This window comes from Coturnix japonica, chromosome 1 (genome assembly GCF_001577835.2).
Source record: "Coturnix japonica isolate 7356 chromosome 1, Coturnix japonica 2.1, whole genome shotgun sequence".
NCBI classification, from domain to species: domain Eukaryota; kingdom Metazoa; phylum Chordata; class Aves; order Galliformes; family Phasianidae; genus Coturnix; species Coturnix japonica.
Genome location: NC_029516.1, coordinates 47484578 through 47507252, shown reverse-complemented (window position 1 = coordinate 47507252; position 22675 = coordinate 47484578). Strand labels below are relative to the sequence as shown.

At 46.5% G+C, this 22675-nt stretch overlaps 1 protein-coding gene across 18 annotated transcripts in view; it reads right to left on the bottom strand.

The window, feature by feature from the left end:
* Positions 1–5051: 5051 nt before the first annotated feature.
* Positions 5052–22675, bottom strand: part of RBFOX2 (RNA binding fox-1 homolog 2) — a 161770-nt gene continuing 144146 nt past the window's right edge. For 4 of the 18 annotated variants that reach the window (XM_032445017.1, XM_032445014.1, XM_032445012.1 and 1 more), the window contains 7 exons: positions 22065–22118; positions 21836–21928; positions 20644–20776; positions 12581–12623; positions 7490–7578; positions 6483–6555; positions 5055–5385 (listed from right to left, as the gene is read on the bottom strand). In XM_032445017.1, the coding sequence (XP_032300908.1) occupies positions 5341–5385; positions 6483–6555; positions 7490–7578; positions 12581–12623; positions 20644–20776; positions 21836–21928; positions 22065–22118 (530 nt within the window). In that variant the 3' untranslated portion in view covers positions 5055–5340. The other 14 variants (XM_032444984.1, XM_032444987.1, XR_004307447.1 and 11 more) reach the window with 13 other exon arrangements.

The window sequence follows — 22675 nt, the reverse complement described above, 5'->3', positions numbered from 1 at the left end:
GGAATAAAAGCTAAAGATCTAACTACTCCGACCTTCACAATTCCAGCTACTTGATAATTATAGGAATAACCCAATGAATACTGTATGGTCTGAAAGCTACTATACAATATGATACTTAACGAGGGAGGGTGGGAAGTCAAGAGGCTGTCACAAAGCCCTGGGATGCAGCTGCTGCTTCTCCAGAGTCAGCGGGGAAATGGGACCCTGGGCAAGCGGCTCGGGCGTCCTAGGAAATGAGCCAGGGGAAGGGGCCACGTCCATGGGGGCACGTCCCGCTCCCCGGCGGTACCTGGCAATGGGAGGTGCTGGGGGGGCCGTGGGGAGGGGTGAATCCCTCGCTGCCTCGGGAGGCGCTGCAGCATCTCAGCCTTGCAAGGAAACCCTCTGGGTCTCCAGCAGGTCAGCGCCATGCTCTGCCAGTCGGCATCGCTCTGCGGCCCTGCTTCAAGGCTGCTGCGGGCCCCAGGTTTGAGCTCCAGCTATTTACAAGCAGGATTCTATCATAGGGGGAAAAAAAGATATAAAAATCCCAAACAAAACAAAAAGGGGGGAAAAAAAAAGAAAAAAGCCCCAAACCAAATCACATCCCCTGGGGTAAAAGATCATTTAATCACATGGTTAATGCAGCCAAATCCAAGCTGCCAAAACTACAACGTGCACACAAAATACTGTGGTCAAACAAACTAACAAACAAAAAGTCAGAGGAAAACAAGACCAAAACTGAGACTGCTCCTGCGGGAGGCCTGAATGCTGCATGGAACCCACTGACTGGGGAAGCAATGAGCTGCTCCACCAGTGGAGAACTGGGAGCTTGGTCTAAGATTTCTCATTGGCCCACTCCAGGAAAAAAGAAGTGTGTGGGGGATATGAAGTGGTGTATCGCTGACTGCCAGCCAAAGGAGCAATGGGGTGGACGGCTTCAGACACCAGCAGTCTCCTGGTCAATCAGGGAAGGATTCTGGCTTGCTAAGAGGCGCAGCCCCATACCCAGGGGATGATCACTGGCAGTGCTTCCCAACGTTGAGCTGGTGGCAGGGACAGGACCCAGACGCCTGCAGCTGCACGGATCTGCCCTCAATGCATGCTGGGGAGGGAGGGGGGCTGTCCTGCTGAGTTCTGCTAAAGGAACACGTACCAGGGAAAAGCCCTGAGCCTGCTTGAGTAGGGCCCCATTTCACATGCTGGCCATTGGCCTCCTGCTCGCCTTGGGGACTGGAGTTGCTGTTGCAGAAGAGAGGTTTGACTGAGGTTTGAGGGTAGAGAGGGCAACCAGTAAAGTGGGGCGGAGGGAAGGGGCTCATCAGACATTAACATCACCAAAAATAGTGTTTTATGCAACAAAGAATCAAGTCTCACTGCTGTATACTACAAAATGTTTGACATTTTCCAAGAGCATGACAAAATAAAAACACAAAGAAGTTTACATTGGATGCTCATTGCATTCACTAGGTTGGGTTGGTTTCAGTTCCCCCCCACTCCTATATGAAAACAGTGCAAACAGGTAACACGCTTCAACCATCACCCTCTGCACCAAGGGCTGCAGCCCCCACACGCTTCCCCAGTGCAGCCGGACCCAGAGCCCATGTTGGTTTCCCTTTGATAAGTTTCCAAGTGCTCCCAAACATGTTCTCTACCCGCCTCCTGCTTTGGGGCTGAGCTGGGACGCAGACAGGGAAGGGCTGGGGATGTGTGTGGGTAGGAACCAACTGGGGGGCTCTGCACTCCCCACTTGGAAGCTCTCTACACCAGCGAGCAGCCCACATTTCCTTTCAGGATGAGAAAGGTGGGCGATGAGATGGTGGCACCAAGGGGACCGCAGCCAACACCTGAGCCTGCTACTCTGACAGCTCTCATACTGCACACTTCCACAGATAAAATGGGTGAGAACAAGGGACAAACTACTACCTGTGCATTAGGGATGGGGAAGCAAGCCTAGGGCAGTGATGTGAAGGTCACTGACAGAGCCCTGACTGAACCACAGGTCTCCTGAGCAAGTCCTTGCTGGGCCAGCCTGCTCTCCCTCAGGCTACTTCAAAACATGGCTTTGTCTCTCCGAATCCCTCATTGGATCCACCCAGACCTGGTTGAGCTCCCTGCAGTCCCAGCTCCCAACACAGCTTTTCCTAAAGCTTTTCCTAGCAGCTGGGTAGCATTGGGAGGGTTGTACTGCACGCCAGGCACCCGATGAGACCTATTCCCAATAGAGAGTGTGCTATGCCAGTACAATTCAGCTGTATACCAGCACAACCATTCCCTCAAGGAAAGACAGACCGGCACATTAAAGTAAAAACTAAAGGAGCTCTTCAACTCAAAATTGTATCATGATTACATGGTGCGCTGGCCATATCCACTGTAAGACAGAACAGGCAGCAACTCAGAGGAACTTCCCTTCCTCTGCACCAAGAGGAACCCCCGGGTGCCACCAGACAAGAGGTGACAGCATTATGCTCTGTGCCAGCCCCTGCTGTCCCTGTGAAAGCCAAGCCCCGGGGACTCGCCTACAGAGCCACCTCAGGGACAATGTAAGCTGCTGTCTGCCAAACAAGCCAGGACACAGTTAAACTCATTAAGAGCAACTCATTTTGCATAGGGAGATATAGGCTCTGTCCTCACTCCTCCAGAAGACAGTATAGCCAAGGTTTGGCTGCTCTGAATGCACCTCATTACGATCCAAGCAAAACCACACCTGCTGTTTGCCAATGGGGAGCGCGGTACCCCCGCCACTCACTGCAACATTTCAGACTTTGGGAGCTCGATGGGGAGCAATGGGAGCAGGAGGAACCAGGATACTATGGAGCAGGTTTTACTCAGAGATCGTACAGTGGGGCACCACAACGAAGCCCCCTGGCTTCTCAACAGATGGGCCGAAGCTACCGTGCATAGACTCTGCTAGGAGGCAGAAATGGGGCCGGCGTCCTGCGCCCGAGAAGCAGAGTTGGGGGTGGGTGAGAAGGGCGAGAACCAACTGAACTGAACTGCAGGGAAGGGGCAGAGGGTCATGAACCCCACGGTGGGCACAGCTCCCCTCACACTGCTCCTACTACAGAGCCTCCTGCAGCTCAGCGACAGCCCCCAGGAGCCCCGATTCCCTCTCATTTCCTAGTTTTAGTGAAAGCCCCAACACCCTGCGCCCCCCCCTCCCTGTTTATTCAATCTAACTAAAATATTTATATACAAACAAACAAAAAAATTGTCACAACAGCAACAAACCAAACTTTGGCTTGGGAAAAAAATAAAGAAGTAAAAACCAACAATAAAACCAGGAAAAAAAAATAAAAATAACAACAAACAGAACAAAAACAAAACCCAGCAAAAGGTGGCCAACAGGCTGGCAGTTTGGTGCCCCCTTCTTCTAGCTATTCCTCCAGAGAATCAATAGCTTAAGGGTCTCTAGCTTAACTAATGATCTCCCCATCTTTCCCCTCTGCTGCACCCAGAGAGGCTGTGTTTCACTGGGGGAGAGCAAAGAATGCGTGGCTGTGCATGGCTGGGCCAGGACACCTCCCCGGGAGCTCAGCTTGTGGACACTGCTTAGTGTTAAATGCAGGAGGTTTCCTATTGTGGGATCAGCAGTGGATGCAAAGCAGGGGTATGGTGGGAGTAGGAGAGGCTCCACCAACAAACCTGTGCTCCAAGAAGCCCTTCCAAGAAGCAAGAGTTGTGGCAGCCCAGAGAAACCACACTTCTCTAACACAGCTTAGGGATGGTGAAAGAGCACTTCCCTCTGAGCTCTGGGGCTGCTGGGAACCTGGGGTGGAGGTCAGCCAAGAATGCCAACATTACAGCCCAGCCAAATGGCTGCTGGGGAGAGAAGGGAGACAGTGCTGGGGGGGTCATGGAGCTGCACCCCGAGCAGGCTCTCCACTTCCAAATCTTGTCATACGTAGTGTCATTATGGACCCAGCAGCCCAGGTGCACAACTTTCTATGGGAGGCTGGGCAGAACGGACTCAGAGCTCCAATGTGACTGAAAGGGCCTTAGAGCTTGAGGTGGTTAGTTCCTATGAATTCAGAGCTTGTACAAGCTGCTCCTGCCTCCCCCCAAACTCCCGACCAAAACAAAACCACTTCAGGATCACATTTGAACATAAAGGACGCTCCTCCCCCAGACAAACCCACATGCGTGTTCCCCTCACCTCAGCAGCTTACACACTGACTCGCTTTTCCTCACTCACGTTACTACAAACAGATCACTCGCTGCAGTGCCTAAGCAGCTCAGGATGAGCAGGAGGAGAGACCTTGCTGGCTGGATGTCAGCATCGATGCATGCTTTTCTTCAGCCACAGCTTTCTTCATCATCACGGCTGCACACAGCTGGAAGCGCTTGCCATCCGCAGCAGAGGTACCGTGTGATGCTGCACTGCATCGGCCACTCCTCGAGGAAGAGAGGGAGCAAAGGGACAGCAAGGGAGAAGGGTCTCGAAAAGGAGGATGGAAAACTAAGAGAGTTACAGCCACCAGCAATGGACAACGATCAGCTAGAGTAAGTTGTGTGTGCGGGAGGGAAGGATCCTCCTCCTCGAAAAACTCCTTTCAAAGTCTCGTCCCCTACGCAGCGGTAACAGCCAAAGTCTTTGGGCAGGTTGAGGAAATCTTCTCTCGCCGAGTCTAAAGTCCTGACACTGCTGCAACTGTCCCAACCGTGCGCGTCAGGTGCTGATAAAAAGAAGGAGGGAAGTCTCCGCGTTTCCCCCTTCTCCATATGCAATATCTCCCGCCAGCATTAGGTCCCAGCCACAGCCAAGGAGCGCTTCCTTCTGCAGAGCAGAAACACGGCAGGTGAAGACTCCTCCCTCACGTCCTCCCGGGCACCGAGCGCCGGGCCCAGGGCAGCAACTCTGCCTGCGCGTTCCTGATTAATCTCACCACAGCGATTCCTAACAGCTTTCCTTATCGCTAATCGCCTTTTCCGTGATTGGTAGGATAAGCTTTGCACCAACATACAGACACGGAAATGCATTATCTCTTTTTTTTCTTTTTTTTTTTGTTTTTGTTTTTTTTTTTTTTTTTTTTTTTTTTTTTTTTTTTTTTTTTTTTTTTTTTTTTTTTTTTTTCTTTTTTTACCACAGTTAAAATAAAATAATAATTAAAAAAAAAAAAGAAAACAAAACAAACAAAAAAAAAACCCACAATCTTTGGAACAAAAGAATTAAAGGCAGAAATTTAAAGGAGAAAAAAAAAATACATATTCAAAGAACATAGTGAGGTATAAAAAAGTATTCTCTTTTGTTTTTGTTTTTCCTCCTCATCTTGCTATAGAGTTCCTCTACTAGTAAATATTGCAATAGCCAGGCCTCATGAACTGGGGGGGCTGTCCCACTTGCAGGGGGCTCACGTCACTTCAGTAGGGGGCAAATCGGCTGTAGCCACCTCGGTATAAACTCGCCTGCAGAAATCAAATGAGAAGAGAAGAGGTTGTTAGGAGGGCAAACTGTGCCTGCAGGCACTCAGGACTAGTGGACTGTCCTGGCACTGACCGGCCGCCATGTGAGAGACAAAAGATCATCTTGCCTGCCAAAGTGAGCCATAGCTCATGGGCCAGGCTCACAGGCAGCCAGCTGGGGAGGAAGTCTGGCAAGTCCCAGGCATGGGGACCTCAGTATGAGAAGGACTCATGAGTCCTACCCTCTAAGCCAGTTGCCTCGGCTGACGTTTCAGATAGCAGAAGCACACTTCTAGGATGCTCTTCACCTGGCCTTGAGGTACAGGTCTGACAGAGGCACGATGACCTGCTATCCTAGAAGAACCTTTGTTTCCTCCATTGACTCTAAAAGGAATCCACACGTTGAGCTGAGGCTCAAACGCAGGTGCTACACTGCAGTCATCTATATTTAGGTGCATTTTTTTCTCCGCACACATTTGCATTCCAGCCTTTGCAGTAACACAGATACCGCACTGGCTAGAAGCAGATGGGCAGGCATGTGTTCTCAGCAAGCTGTGCCACTCCCATGCGATGCCAGCATACCTCATTCCTGCCCTTGCATAACCGCTGCTGGCAGGCAGGACACCTCATGCTTCTGCTAGCAGAAGAGGGAACCAAGTGGAGTAGCTCTGCTGCAAGATGTCACGAGAGCAACTTATTCCCTTACTCTACCTTGCACCAATTTCTCAAAATGCAACGGCATAGCCGTAAAGCTAATGAAAAAGGCAAGGAAGAATGTCCTGCATCTCCAGCCATTGCTGATTCTCACTCTGTCCACCTCCTTGATACAGATGTACCAATGTACCTACAGCACTCTGATTCCTGATGTCACTTAACATATACAATAAGTGATAACTGGTCTCTTAAACCTGGCTCCTTTCCCTAGTGCACATTCACAGACGTACGAATGCACAACTACGAGGGAGCTGGCACTGCAGCTAGGGACCTCCTCCCTCAATGAAGAAATCTTTCAGGATGAAGTTCCAGTACCTGACACGCAGCGAGCAGCTGTCCCCCATACCAGGGTTGAGAAACAGCACAAGAAAGAAAATTGCACTTACCACAGCGCCAACTCCGTAGCTAGCGGCAGGGGCAAGGGCATGGTAAGGATCTGCTGTGTACACCCTGCCATAACTGAAGAGAGGGAGAAAACATACAAAAAAAAGAGAAAGAGAGTCACTTTGGAGGGGCAGAGAAACAGTTGTCTGACCGCAGGCAATGGAAGAAGCAGCATGCCCTTCTACACACATGTATGCATACATGCACACACATGCACATGGGCTGCCCCTCTTGGAAGAGAGCCGACGGGCATGCCGCCATGCATGGTATGAGATGGGCGAGAGACAGGCCTGCGAGGAGGGACGTGGCAGCACCAGGAGCTCAACCTGTAGAAAAGAGGTCAGCACCTTGGATGTGGCAACTTGCTTCGAGTGACGTGGGACAGGAGGAGGGTGAGCTCCCGATGCCAGCTCTACTGGTACGGTACCGGCTGCTGAATGGAAAGTAGTGTGGGGTTCTCCAGAACGAGAAGGGAGCACCAACTTTAATGCTCTCATGTGTGCTAAGATTAAAACACAGCCTCACTGCATAGGAGATGAAAAATCTTAAGGCGAGCACTCTGATGATGACCATCCTTTGCATTTATACGGAGCTGCATGTTAAAGCACCCTATACCATATGAGCTGAGCAACTTTAAAGTTCCAGATGGGGAGAGAAATATACTCAGTGATGGAGCAACCTGCTCAGAGTCAGAGAGCAAGAAACCAGCAATGCACACTGGGGCTCTCAACCTTGAGCAGTGACCACACGTCCTCCCTTGCACAAGGAGTCCCCAGGCTAAGGAAGGGGCCAGGATTTGTGCCAGCTCACACACACCAGAAGGCAGCGCTGCCTGGGAGCAGAGACAAATCGTGCACTCATCCTTCACGTTGGGATGTGCATGCATGTGTGCAAGTGCAAGTAAGACAAAGAAATGGGGGAAGAAGTAGAGAAGAACTGTAATGGATCACCGCTCTTCAAGTCTCTGAGCACAGCAAGCCAGCCCCGTGGATGCCTGCCCCTTACATACCCATCGCTGTAAGCTGCTGCAGCGGCTGCAGCGGCCGTGGCTGCTGTTGCAGTAGCAGGCTGTGCATATCTGTAGGCTGCGTATCCACCCTGCAGGAGAGAAGAGAACTGACTTTACAGATACCTGTCCACCCACGCAGAGAAAAAAAAAGAATAAAAAGAAAAAGGAATCACACATCACAAGGAGAGGAAGTGTTTCAAACTGCATCAGCTCCCATGTCACGTATATTATGAGCATTGCCCATAAGCTCGTGCGTCTTCCTTTGCTCAGGACTATGAAGACTCCTCCATTACCCCGTTTAGCAGAAGGAATAAATTAAAGCAAGCTTGAGCATGGTGATATCCCTGTAGGAAACTAAATTTGGCATGTGGAAACAGAAATCCAGAAGAGAGCTGAAATACTGCATGCAACATAATTTCTATGTCCTGTTCCTCCTACACTGGGGAAATCAGAGACGGGCACTTTCTGTGAAGCATGTATTTTAGAAAGGGCATAATTCAGACCAACTCCTGCTTTTCTCCCCTATTGCTTTTGTCTCTTCTTGTTTTTTAAGCCTGGGAGACCCAAAAGGCTAGAATTTCTTTAGGTTCTGATGCATAAAAACATCAATAGCCAGGAAAGTCAAAAGGCAATCAGGAAACGATGGCCAGGGAGATAAACTTCTGGTGGTCTCAGGGGTGCCAACAAGCAAACCAGCACGGATACCCCTCCTTTAAAGTAAGAAGGAAACAGGTTGGCAGAAACTATGTCTGAACTGCCTGTACTGCTGCTGCATTTCCATCTATGCTACACATCTGTACTAAAGATCTTTAAAATGGTTACACTCAGAAGAGGCCGTTTCTGAAAATATAGCTCTAGCTGAGTATGTGAAACACAAATTCTGACACAGAGGAAGACTTGGGAGCGTCCTGCTTAAATTCACACCAGAAGTTCTGGGGGCAGAGGAAGCCCAGGCTCACAGCCATGGCTTTGTGCACCTCGCAGCAACAAGGGACGGACCCCATCCACTTTTCAGACCAGGGCACAAGGGCTGCACATGGCAGTCAGGACCAAGCTCTGAAGCTGAGGTCAGATCTTTCTTGACTGTACAGATCTGAACATGTTTTTGTTAACTTGGGGGAAAGGAGGGAGGTGCAATGGTAAATGAACCATGGATTTGATTTGCCAGAAACACAACGAGCCGTAAATAACATCGGAAAACTCCAGATTGCTTCGGGCTTTTTCCTTTTTCTTTCTAACTGACATTTCAGAGTTTGAAGTACCAGAAGGCAGACTTATGCCCTTCACCTCCAGTACTGGCTCAAAATATCACTACCTCTATACATCATATGGTTGTATACAACTAAGAGCACTGGACATGCTTTAGAACAGGACTTGGTTTAGTGGGAATGGTGGTGATAAGTTCATGGCTAGACTTGATCTTGGAGGTCTCCTCTACCTGTAATGATTTTACATCTACACAGGCAGACAGCGAAAGGACAAGAGAGAATGGTTTTAAACTAAAAGAGGGGACATTTAAAGTAGATGTCATAAATGCATAAAGCAGATGCTGGAACTTAACATCCCTTCCATCCCACATCATGCTATGATTTCTATGATTCTACAATTTGTCTTTGCTCAGCCATGCTCCGTTTTGAGACAGATAGTTTTTGAAACAGAGGTCATAACTTTAACTTCATTTTGGTTGCCCCTGTGGAAGGGCTATTCAAAACATGGCTAGATGTGGTTTCCTACTCTGGAGGAGAGGGACTTGGTAGACCTTCAGTCTTCTTGTTAACGGAAGAGAGAGTAACATGAATCTTCAGCAGTGAAGTCAATCACCAGGTTGCTCTTACCAAATTGTTTCAATCTGTGCATTTCACACTGATGGTCTGTGGAGATCTGGCTCACTTCTGGCATGCGAGTATTACACCACTATTACCCTCAGCTCTAAATTAGATGAGGGAAATTAGATGAACAAAGAACAATGCAAATGAAGCCTTGACCAATCTCACCAAATTAGGACCTCCTGGTATTTCCTTAAGCTTCCAACCTCAGTGAACTCTTGGTGCAGTCTGTCACTTGGGCATGGCAGAGAAGCAAAATTTTCCTAGCACTGTCCCCTTCTCCCTCTCACCCATCAGCCACGTGTCACATCAGAAGCCATTTCGAATGTGACCGGCACACACCCTACGCATGAGAGCAAGATGCAATTTGAAACCCAGAAAGGGTTATCAAGTAATTCTCATTTAACTCATATCTCTCATAAAGGGAAATGAAACCAAACCAAACCAAAACAAGAAAAAAGAAAAGAAGGGTTGGAATCAGGTGTGGGAAGTGGGGGAGGGTTGACGTAACATTTATTAATCAAAATTAAAAACTAAGCATGCTGACATCTGGAGCTAGAACAACCAGCAAAGTCACCACGTTCAGACTCATATTGGCTAGTTCTATCCATCCCAGCATTCTCTTGGGACAGCAGATCGCCCTAGGCTCTACCACAAGCTCAGTGAAGTACACAGCCTCAAGTACTAGAGCGTGCAGCCACAACAACCTGCTATTACGGAAACAGTCAGTCACCACTGGAGTTAACATTCCAACCTCAACGACTCCCGCAGCCTCCCACCCTCCCTCCCCCAAAACTGCTCCCACCCATGCCCTGTCCCACACCACAATGTTAATAATTATAACAAGCAATAACCCATCTGTTATATCAGAGAAGGGAACAGAGACTCCACTGAGAGATTTAGAGCGGGATGTTAACATTTCTTCAGTCAACTGCACAACAAACAAAACAAAAGAAAACAAAAAAACAACAACCAAAAAAAAAGAAACACAGGAGAAATAATTCATTGGAGAAATGAAGTTAAGGAATAGCTGACGTGTATTGCTTTTTAACCATGCGCTGATGCAAAATTGAAGCTACTGTTAATTCCAAGAAAATAAACAAAGTCACGGGATACGGGTACACACGCACAGGCAGACCTGCTTGGCTCAAAGCAGCCTGCAAATTCTACTTGTGTGTACTTCAAATAAAACCAAAAATGGGGATTATAATGGCCATGGTATGGTCCTGTCTTAGGAGCAATGAGTGCAGGCAGCTGGGGGATTTCTGACAAGGGGATGTATTCAGCATGACCAGCAGGTCCAAATACACCAAAACAGGCTGAAGGAAAGAGGAGAAAGTCACAGCAATTACTCCTTTTGATTTCATCAGCATTTTTGCCAAGCTCTACAGAGAGGAGACGCTGTGCAGGTTGCCTTACCCAGCTGAGGCTCCTGTTCTCTGTAACCCAGGACCCACGTGTAATTCCTTCAATGCATCTGAAAGCCCTACTCAGCTTGTCCAATGCACCAGTTTTTCTCCTGCCCTTCCTGTTCTCAGACAACTTTAACTAGTGTGCAAAGCTCGGCCATAACCTCAGCTACAAGGTCCTACCATTCCTAGCGATTCATGATGCCATTCACTTCAGGTACTATAGAAAGTGAAAAACATGGAAGTAGAGCATCCTCAACAAACAGGAGCAATCATGTTTACCCATGACATGAATAATAATTTCAAAAAGGCCCTTGCCAGCTGCACCGCACTCCTCCAGACTGCAACAGAAGACACTGTCAAGTGGCATGATCCCTGAAACACAGGACAGCCATGCATATTTCCACTCCATTTAGGTGAGTTGGCTTACACACCTAGGTTCAGTCTTTAAAATCACTGGCCTTGTCTTGAAGGAGATGAGTGTGTCTGAGCTCCTTGTGAAGATGCCAGGTCCAAGATTTCTGTCTATGGGACAATCTAAGGGCAGCCTTAGCATATGCATTTCTACTGGGCAACAGTTAACAATCAAAAAGACTGTCTAAACCAAGACTGGATCTTCCTGGTATACTCTTTTGGATTATCTGGAGCGCATGTGAGATAGATTGACACAATTTATAATGCTGCTTATTTTAACTCAAGTTCCGTTTTTGTTACTGTATTGCCAGTGTTGCTGGGGGCTATGCCCTATACCCCCTTTCTCATGAGAATGTGTAGAGAGCCTGAGCCAATAGATCTCAACTGGCAAACAACTGGACTTGTCCAGGTGTTCACAAAAGCCTGTATTTTAAATGACTCTTTGTCATGCTTTTATCCTTGGCTCATCAAGGAAGCAAAAAAAAAAAAAAACAACTCAAAAACCAGAAAACAAAAAACTTTTTTATCCCTTCTTTAACATCAGATGCCAGCTTTTTCAATATTGTGCTATTTCAGGGAATGAGACAAAACTTGGCAAAACAACATAGATAGAAAACTGCAATCCCAGCTAGAGCAGCATTCCAATTACTGATCATGTTAATGTAGATAAATGAGAGTGTTAAAGCTATATACTTCAGCTCAAAAGAAGTCCCATCTTCTCTTCCGCTCTTCAGGCACATGTTAGGTATTCAGTGCAATGGGACCATCATTGCAATGGGAATATGAGGAAATCCAAGCCTACGGCTTACTATGTCAGCATATTCTATGGTTATAAGCTTCCCTTTTCTTCATCCCTTACCGCCTTAGGCGCACAGAGCGTGGCTGTGCATTCTTTATGCCACTAAGAAACATTTATCTCACATCCCTGTTACACACATTTGACCACCTGCCAGGTTTAGACTGAGAGCCCAGTTTAGGGATCTTTAATTTGCTGAAGCTTGATCGGGTCTTTTCTACCCCAAAACTGCCCTAGAGCAGAAGTTAGAAGCAGAATGCGCTAGAACTGTTTCCAGTGTTTCTGTATTAGAAGGGTGGCATACGTGCACCAGGAATGAGCATGAATGAATTAAAAGAGGTGACAGGACAACAGTGTCCATTGCAGCCAGCAGGTGCTTCTACATGGTAATGGGACAAGCATGACCTTGTTAACTCTTCCACTGAATTTACATAAATACATTTTTTGGATGAAATGCCACTCGGTGTGAAATCTGGACACATGCCACCCTGCTACAGCGGGGGCTTGGCTCACACGGGAGTCTGCGCTGCCCTAAAAAAGCCTCTGTTCCCATCTCTAATGTGGTGCTGGAATGGTTAGTATAATTCAGTTTTTTCCACTGCAATCCACAATCTGATTGGTTGGCAGGTCACACTGGCACTCCTACCTGAGGTATTTTAGCGCTAATGATTGGTTCCTGTAAGACTATTCTATAACAGAACACAGGAAGAGCAGTTCAAAAAAACACAGCTGTGGAAAGAAACAATCATACAAACAGCCCGCAGTGGGGCTCACCAGCCTTTTCTTTCCAGTGGATGCAAGCACGCTTTTCACAGGCAGGAGCGGTCTTCGCAACGTGGGGTGGTTTGTGTTTGTTTTGTTTTGTTTTCCTCTTATCCTCCACCCCAGATTAACCCCATTGAAAAATAATCTTTCTTAGGATCCGAAATGAAGCCCTCTGCATCCTGGGGCTACTTGGTTTATGAATTCAGGTGTCTTGCCAGAGTGGGACGCATCCAACAAGAGATGGAGTGCCCTCATCAGAGAAGACATGGCTAGCAGGCTGGTTGCCCCAGGAGAAAAAGGAGGAGTGAGGAAGAGGAGAAGGAGGAAAATGAGAAGTTGGTATACAGCAGTTATGTGGAAAAAGCAGCTTGAGTTTGGGACACTACTCCATTGTCTCACCTACCGCTAACCCCTCCTTCCTACCTAGCTCAGGGTCTCTGCCACCTTGCCTTGACTCAGAAGGGAGCCGCAGTTCAGCTTTCCCTCTAATCCGACCAGAAAGGACTAAGACTAATCAAAGAACCCTCTGCTTTCCCCTCTATGATCTGCACAATCCTTTCACGGCAACCAGAAGGATGTAAGCACTGCAGGGAACAGCACTGTACATCAGCGAGGCGCAGGTATGCTGCATCCCTTCTGCATGTGCCAATTAGCAAATTGCTTGGAACAGCAACTTTGTATTAGGACAGCGTTTTCTCCTGAGCTCTGTTACAGGGTGCCAGACAGCAGTAACACAGGATAACAGACCATCATCTCCCTTGATGAGTGTCCCATTCTGCTGTCCTGCTTTCTCGCAGTGAGACCCGAGCAACTGAAAGCAAAGTCACCAGAAGTTCACCTCCCACTTCTAACCTGACCTGGAGGCCGTTAAATATTACATGATGCCACTGCACTTCAACACCAAGTGATGATGGATTCTTCACTGCTGAAGTAACTGTCCCTAAAACGTGCTTGATAATTATCTATCCCCCACCAGCAATGGAAGCTCTGAAGGAGTCTTCTGAAAAGAAACGGAGAATAACCTTGGCCAGTCTTCCCTTTCAACATGACAATGTCTTACACATACTTTGAGGGAAGAGGCACTAAGCAGAAGGTATTGCTCTTGTGTTTGCTTGCTGTAGCAAAGCCAGTGGTCTGTAAAGCAGACATTTTAGGATTGAGGTGGGAAAACCCAGAACTCTTGTGTCAAGGACTACCATCTTATAAAGTAACACCGAACTAGGCAGATCAGTTTTTAGAGGGATGTGCGCATACTACTTTATGTAAGCATGAAGAAGCACACCCAAAATCTCCGTGCTTACAGAGCATGTCTTCTGACTGCTGTAACGGTGTTGGGAAAAGTGCCTCTATGAGACCTGACCCTCCAATATAAGCCAACAAAATCCAAAAGCTAATTCCGTCCATTATCTTCAGTCTAGCCCCCAGGGTCCTCTTCATAAATGTCAGGAGTAGCATCATCAAAGGAGCAGGGATGTGAAATCCATGCTGACACTCATGCCACTACCAATACAAAGCTTCCCCAGCTCTGAAGAGCTATTACCTACGAATGCCACACAAGAGAACTTTGCCAGAGCTAGACAGGCCACAAGTAGCAATGGCAGCGGTAGGCCTGAACATTTTAGCTTTGAAGGGCATACTCCTAGCAGAGCCGTTCTACAACAGCTCTCCACTTAAGAGAGGAAATGGCTTTCCTTTCTGGCCAGAGTCCCTAGACCCACAACGGCCACAACCCAGCTGCTTACAGAGATACTTTAGAAATGTGCAATACCGACTGGCTGGGTAGGACACAGACAATGACAGGACAACATCTCCCATGGTACCAGAGCTAACAGCCAACCAGGAGGAGGCTGCTGGCTTTTCTAACCGAACATCTCCACCTATCTGTACTTTACAATTCCCCAAAGAGGTAAGAGGATCTAGCCCATTTAGGTACCACTTTGACTAGCAAATGGAGGTGTCGGTTTTCACTCTAGCATCTCAGCCTCCATTTTTCATCAGTCCCAGTGTCTTCCCCAAAGGGACAAGCTCCACATCCCAGTGGCACACGAACATTTTTAAACATCCAGTTTGCTCCGTTTAGTGTGGGCTGCACAAATCAAACCTGAAAGGGTCCCAAGAGTGGAGAGAAAGGGGAGGGTGAAGGGGGGGAGAAGGAAAGGGGAGGTCTGAGGCTAAACCAGTCCTGTTATTTTTATATCCAAATTATGTAAATGAGAGAAGTGTTGAGAGAAATTTTAATTTGCTAATCATCTCTCAGGTTGATTAGTAGCAGTGTGCATATGTGAGGGAGAGGACACCCAGTAAACTGGCCCTGGCAATGATCAGGAAACCCAAAGGCTTAGGTCTTGCACCCAGGGGCAAGCGCAGTGACAGAGAAGCATGCTTGCATTCCTAAATATATAAATATATATCCACAAGGAAGAAGAAAATTAAAGTAAATGATATTTAAAAAACAAACAAACCAAATCAAACAAACAAACAAAAAAAAAAAGAAAAATAATAATAATAATAATAAAAAAAGAAAGAACAACAAAAAAAAAAGGCTGGCTTGTCAGGGGTTGGGGATGAGAAGGCTCCGGTGTGTGTACTTACATAGAGGTCAGCACCGTAAAATCCGTCCTGGTAAACCACACTGCAGAAAATCCACACAAAAACAAAAAACAAAACAAAAAAACAAAAAACAAAAGAACAGAAAACACATTCCGGTTATTGAGGACGGCAGCATGCACATGCATTTTACACAGGCAGGTGATGTATGAATCCATAACCTGGGCTTTTGGCAGGAGCAAATCAGCGAGAGGATGTGTGCGCACGCACGCTAGACGGCTCCAAGTCATCTTCCATGGCATGCAAAGGGGAAAGGGGCGGGCAGAGGGGGAGACAGTATGTAAAGGAGAGAGGGAGGGGAACAACCATCTTGTACAATAAAAATAGACTCAAAAAGATCTGATGTCCTGAAGAAGAGAAACAAGGGTTTAGAAACCTCCGCTCTGGTTATTCTCCTGGAGTTGTTTAAGTTCCCCCCTACACACATGGAAACATTGGCTTCGTGAAATGGGCTTGGAAATCGAGAGGCCCCTCAGAAGGCATCCCACAGGGGCTGGAATCACCTATGTCAGAAGCACGTTTCAGAGAGTTGTGTACGATTACGTATTTCGAGCTTCACAGGGCTGCTTGGCTTTGTTTCTGACATCCATACATCACCTGCTTTTACCCTGCACATTAGACATGCGATAAGATTTGGCTGATCACACAAGCATGCAAAGTATTATTATTCAGCATCTTAAAGAACCAATGCAACACCTCGGGAAAACAAGTCAATCAATTCTGATCAAAGTAAACACAGAGAAATGTAATTAAAAAGAAAAAACCAAAAATACCCACAATGCATTGCTTTCACAAGCAGAGATAATGAGCTAAAAAGGTTAGGTGACTGGTCCAAGGTCCGAGAATTGAAAGGTGCAGTGGGAGTCCCTGGTAGTAATGACATGTTCCATAGCAGAGAGGAGCAACTGGAAGTGTTTCCATGGGATGATACTTTTTCTGTTTTAAGCCATCGGTTTCTTTCTCTCAGAACTTCAAGCAGGAAAAATAGTTAAACTGGAGCCTGGGGTTCCCAAAGAGCCAGTCTTGCCAGAGCATTCGCTAGCGTAGGACTACGCAGCTTGCTTTGGGGACAGGGGTTGGGGAAGGATGAGGAAGGAAGAGAGGGTATGCCCCCCACCCGTGTGCCTTCAGCCTGTCCTTTGTACTGAGGAATCTCCTCCTGCTTTGTCCTCTGGACAGCTCTGCACAACCTCACTCAAGGCTTTAAAGAAGCATTAGAGCCCCATCACGTTGATGATATTCACAGACCTAATGCGCATGACTTACCAGTAGCATTAAGGAAAAAGGAGGCATGGAACGCCAGCTTTTCTATTAATTACTACTATTTTTTAACTCATCGGATGGAATGTGAAATGCTACAAAGAGCCTGCCACCCTCAGAAACCCACCTACTGTAAGGCACGCACACACAAGAAAGCCCAGCATATCTTGCCAAAATTCTGCATGCTATTACTAAAAATAAAAATAAAATAAAATAAAATCTGTTGCAGTGTTAGCTACTGCTTGAATAATTTAGTCTTGCTGACTTCCCCAGGAAAAGTACACTGCAATCCCACTGGACAAAGCTACTATGGTCTCCAAGAGGGCTGGGAGCAGATACAAAGATAGAGACCCTTGTTAGAGGAAGAGGGGAGCCACTTCAGCAGAGAGAAGCAGGCCATAAGATCACGTTTGTTGAAGCTAATTTCTTTTTTACAATCACATAACAAAGAAGTGGGCTCCTGGGGCAGTGACTTACATTGCTGTGTTCTCTATCTAGGATCAGGAGTGTTTTAGCAGTGATACTCCACCTGCTCCTGCAGGAAAGGCAAACGCATGACAGAGGAAGTGACTGTTGGTTTATGAACACGTTAGCAGTTTCAACAGTTATTCCGAACACAATCAGTTGGATTAAATAAAAGCATTACCACATTGGATCAGGGCACTGTTCATGTAACTTAGTATTCTGTCAGCAAGAGATGCTAGCGCCAGCTCTCCAGAGAAAACTGCAAAAAACCACTGTAACATGTAAGAGAAAGGCTTCCCAAGCCCAAGCAACAGAGCACACGTGCATCCTGTCTCTCCTTCGGTGAGGACCTGACACCAACTGCTGAAATTTAGCAGGGTTTATTTATGTACTAAAATAGCCGTATTTCTGATTCTCAATGCTAGCGAAAACTTCACTTGAAAACCACAGAGGCTATTCTGGTTATGTAGACTGACCAGAAGCATAAAACAGCCCCATCACATCTCAGTGGCATCCGTGAAAAGCCCACTAGCTGAGCTAAAACACATCTACAAGAGTAAGACGTATGCAGATTTTGTATAGCAGCCGTTCTATCACTGAGTTGCACCAACAGTTGATCATGTTGCAAAAGGAATCCAACCCAACCAAAATAAAACAAACAAATCCCACGAAGATCCCCACTGCCTTATGTCTAGTCTGACTTTTATCTACGTTTGGTTTCGACTCAGAGAATCTTCTATATGTTTACGCTCCTAAACTAAATTACACTTCACCATGACAAGCCTGCTCTTCGTATCTGCACTTAACGACCATGAACAAGCCAATGCCTAAACCTGCAGTTTGAGAAATAAAATTGACCACGCTTGTTTCATTTTCAGAATTTTAGAGAAGGCAAGGGTGGTTGTTTTTTTCAGGCTTCAATTTAATTCTTACAGCTTTTGGTCTGAAGTGCAATTTGTCAGCTTTCGTTTAGAAAGCGTGGCCACCACAAATCAGGGCAATACTCCAGCACTGCCTCGAATCACACTACAGAACAGAGGTTACTGTGTCTCCACACTTGTACTGAATGCTGCCTCAGTTATACCTTGAGGGCTGCATTGGTGTTCTGAGGTCAGGCTCTGGTGATTATCCACCAGCTTCTTCACTGCTCTGAGCCATTGCTTCCTATCATCTGAATAACCCTTCCTGAGTAAACATTCATGTCCGCACATATGTTTAAGTACATTTTACATATGCATTAGTAGATCTGAGCTTCGGATCTAGCCTTATATCTTGAAATTTATTTATTTAAGAACGATACGATTTCTTACACCTTCCTCTGGAGAATCCAGCACTACAGACAGTCAAAAATTACAACAACCTGAACAGTGCTCAGGTCTGATCCAGTATAGCAATTCCAACAAGCTTGTATCACTCTTCAATGTTCTATTTATTTATTTATTTTTTATAATGCTGCTGAGCTCACAAATTCAGTTACACCATTGAGTTTTAAAGCAACTTAAACAGCACTAAGTTTTGTGAAAGGTCATTTCCCTCTACCATGTTGGAGTAAACCCACAGCTCACTTTACTGCCTTCTTCCACAAAACTCACTATGTTTCCATCATTTGTGCGCTGCTGATTGACCTTCAGGCATCTGCTCTGACTTAGTGGGGATCAGCAGCGCCTACAGTTGTTGCTGTCTTACAGGTTACTGCAACATGGATCTGAACAGCACAATGTACATTATTCCATAAGGAATCAAATTCCCTCTACAGATTATTATGTGGAGATTCAGCTTATGACAATGGTAAGCACCAGAAACAGTTAATTACATCCCAGTGCCTGGGAGGATGGGAGGTTCTGGGCCACTTCTGAAGGCAACTCATGTTCTGCTATCCTGTAAATGTTTACTGGATAGAATGCTGCCCATGAAGACATGAAATTGGTCAGCAAGGTCAAACAAAACCGACTTAATGTAAATAAATGCAGCCACAAGACTGTATTAGGAAAGGATAATCATTGGAGCCTGGCCCATATTCCAAATTAAATACATGCTTTACAGGGGACTCAGGCTGGATTTATATGGAAGACAGAGCTTGAGTCTCTCCTAGTGACAGCCTCTCGCCAGGAATGCTCCAGCCGTTACTCCCAGGGATGAAGCACACAACCTCCCCAGTGCAGGTACTACACATTCTCCTAGATGGTACCTCAACTTTGCTTCTCTGTTTCGCTGTGGAGCTCTTCCTTATTTAGCAGGGCTGGGTCATTTCCAGAGCAACAGCCTGACAAGTTGCAGGTCAGAGGATTAAGTTAGAGGATGTCACATATGAACTATAGGAGGTGGCAAAAAAGATGGATCTAAAAGCTCAAAACACCACTCCCCATTCAAAAGCCTACACGTTCTGAGGAGGTTTCAATTGAAGTGTTTGAGTAAATTAAATATAAACGTTGCTAGATTTCTCTGAGAGTAAAGCTAGACCACTGCACCACCACTGCAGCTTGCTACCTTCAACTTTAATTATAAGACAGGACACCAATAAGGAAGGGCCACAGAAGCTCTTCCCACTTCATGTGCTACAGAACATATTACAAGCTTATCTATATGAGGCCAGCTCCTTACGTTATGTGTGTAGCTTCCTCCTCCCTTCTAATAAAAAGATTTACAGCTTAATTTCTGCCCTTTTGAAGCTAGTCTGAGGGGAAAAAAAAAAAAGAAATAAATAAAAAGATCAGCCCATTCTCTGTGTTGAAGGATTTGCTCCTATTCCTTTCTGAGAGACCTATCTGAAAATATGGCCAATAAAATTCTAGAGAGACAATACGAACAAAGCACCCTCAAAACCAGAAACAATAAAAGGACAGCTCGGAAGGGATCTGTGATCTCTGTCATTCTATCACACTTAACCAACCAAACAAAACACACGTACCAACCCGGTTCCTTCTACTTCTGAACAGCAGAATGTTGTTTTGTAACAGAAATCTCTTCCACTGCATTACTAGTGTAAAGTCAGAGGACAGAGAAGTGTGCTGAGACTGCAAATTCAGCATTGCTTCATACAACAATCAGAAGAATGCTGCACTTTGGTATCCCAAACACTCCCAACTTCAAATTAATGGACTTGATTCATCTTTGTTTTAAACCTTTTTAAACCGTCTCCAACAAAGAAAGCAAATCCATTGTGGGTAGCTGGCTCTTCTGTGTCCTACTGCCAGATGGTGAGGCATGAAGGTAAGAGATAATATTCCTCATTCCTGGGCAAGAAAACCACAATACGAGTGCAGAGAGTTGTAACTTTTTAGGACATCTTAGACCCCTCTTTGCGTCCTTCTCAGTAGTGCTGCAATGTATTGGGTCAATGGATGACAAATACCAGAAGATGAATTGAGAAATTCTGAGAAGGAGTACATCAGCACTTCAGGCTGTTGCAAGTACTGAACATTCTCTCAGGCATGAACTTAATGTAGCAAAATTTAGGACTGCCCCCATTGGATGCCATCGTATGCAGAACACTCTGGCGCTAAGCAAATAGCCTGACTCTCACCATCCAACAATTTTAGTTACGTTTTTGTTAGCCAATTTATTATTTGACACGGTTGTGCAGAGCACTCTGCTCTTGCGACCAATGCTTACCCTGGGTAGGCAGGGATGGCTGTAGGAGGTACTGCCCGGACTGCCCCATAAACCGTCCTTCCTCGGCCCCTCAGGTGGGCTCCCCGAAATGCGGCTGCTGTAGTGGCTGCAGTTGGATAGGGGAAGCCTGGAACTGTAAAGACAGACAAGAGAGAAGGTGAAAAGGATCCCAGCTCCTGCCCAGGGAACAACCGCCTGCTTCAAACAAAGTGACACAAGAGCTCCGCAGCGGTGGGATGTTTTGCATCAATCCTGCGGAGGGGCATGCTTCTAACCCAGCAAGCATCGTATACATACGTCCTGCTACACCATGGCCTTTCAGGGAGGAGGGGTTGCAGAGAGGTTTGGCATGCAAGAGGTTAATGCATTGGCATGCCTCACCCACCACAAACAGGGTCCAAATCCCCCCCTCTGACACCGCCATGCAGTCTGGTTAGAGTCCGAGAAGCGCAGAGAGTTACTATCAATATAGCAGGCGGCTCTTCCAAAACTGCAGAGGCTCTTTAAAATAATTTGTCAAGAGGCCCTTAAAGTCAATCAACTTACATCAGTCTCTTCCCTCCTTTCCCCTCCCACTCTTTGCCACCCAATCCTCTGTATGTTCATTTTAAAGCCTGAAAGACAAGATAGCCCATATAACAGCAGCAGAAACTTCCCATAAAGTGCCAGCTTACTGAGAGCCCCTCTTCATTTAACGTTATTATACTTGATGCTGGCTCACCGTGGAATGACGTGAAGCCCTAGAGGCATCTGCAGACACGTCATGAGTAGGTACCAAGAGGGACAAGTGGAGAGGCATGAACCCAACCTGGTGTGCACCCAGGTGCACACCAAGGGGCCCTGTGCACTCAAAGCTGGACAGCTTGTCTAATATGTACTTTAGGAACTGTCCGTTTGGTTTCTTTGATTCCCAAGGGGCGGAGGGAAATAAAGGGAACGGCCTATTCCTTGCACACACCCTCCCCTAGGTCTGCAGCCTCCTTGTCACATAGATGAACCCATTCATAGTACAGAAAAACTGCAGATGAACGGGTTACAGCCACTGCGCAGCATACTTGGGCTATAGGTAAACTCATTCCCGACAAGACCCATCCTTTCAAGTATATATCGTACAGACCGGAGAAAAGAAGGGAAACAGGTCATAGTTAACTCAAGCACAGTAACAAGAGAGGGGCCAATGGGGGCTACTTACTGATTAAAGGAATGTAAGTGTTAATACCCCCCCTTCCTGACAGGGGCACTGCGGCGTCATTGCCCAGCGAGACATCTGCTTGAAAGCTGGACGCTAATTTAATTTTAAAAAGAATGAAAAAAACAAAAACAAAAACGTAAAAAGGTTATAAAGAAACAGCAAATTGAGAACATAAACAAACACCACTGCAGTTAAATGGCAGAAGTGGAAGTGTCTGCTGAAGCTCTACCTGCATATAACTCAGGGCCGTACACCGCTCCAACCACAGGACTCAACTTCCAACCTGAAACAACAAAGACTGCAGTGAATGCCAGAATCTACACCAAGAGAAGGAGCAGGCAGCGTGGGTACAGGGAACGGATCTTGTGCATGCGCCCCAGCTTCACATGCAGCAGCTCTTTCGAATTTCTGCTTCACCACAATCCCCCTTGGTGTAGATGGAGGCCAACTGCTTTTTTCTAACATCGAGGTCTAGGTGTAGGTTGCTGTACTGAAGGGAACAGCCAAACGCCAGCTGACCTGCAGGAGGGCACTGAGGGAATTGCCAACTGCCTCAGACACGTACTTGCCGCGAGCACCGCACAGACCTACATTCCCTGTGTGAACCATGCTGTCAGCTCCTCCACGCATTCACGTGGATCCAAAAACCTCTCCGAAGCCACAGGGAAGTCAATTTACACCTTTAAATTCTCAAATCACCTCTCTGTCATATTTGCTAGAGATCTAAAAAGCATCAGTGATTGAGATTTCCTCACTAACTGGATTGCACGACTGCACTGCAAAAAAAGCAATTCACTCTCCTCATCTCACATTTGCTCCTCTCCGTGTTATTTTAGAGTT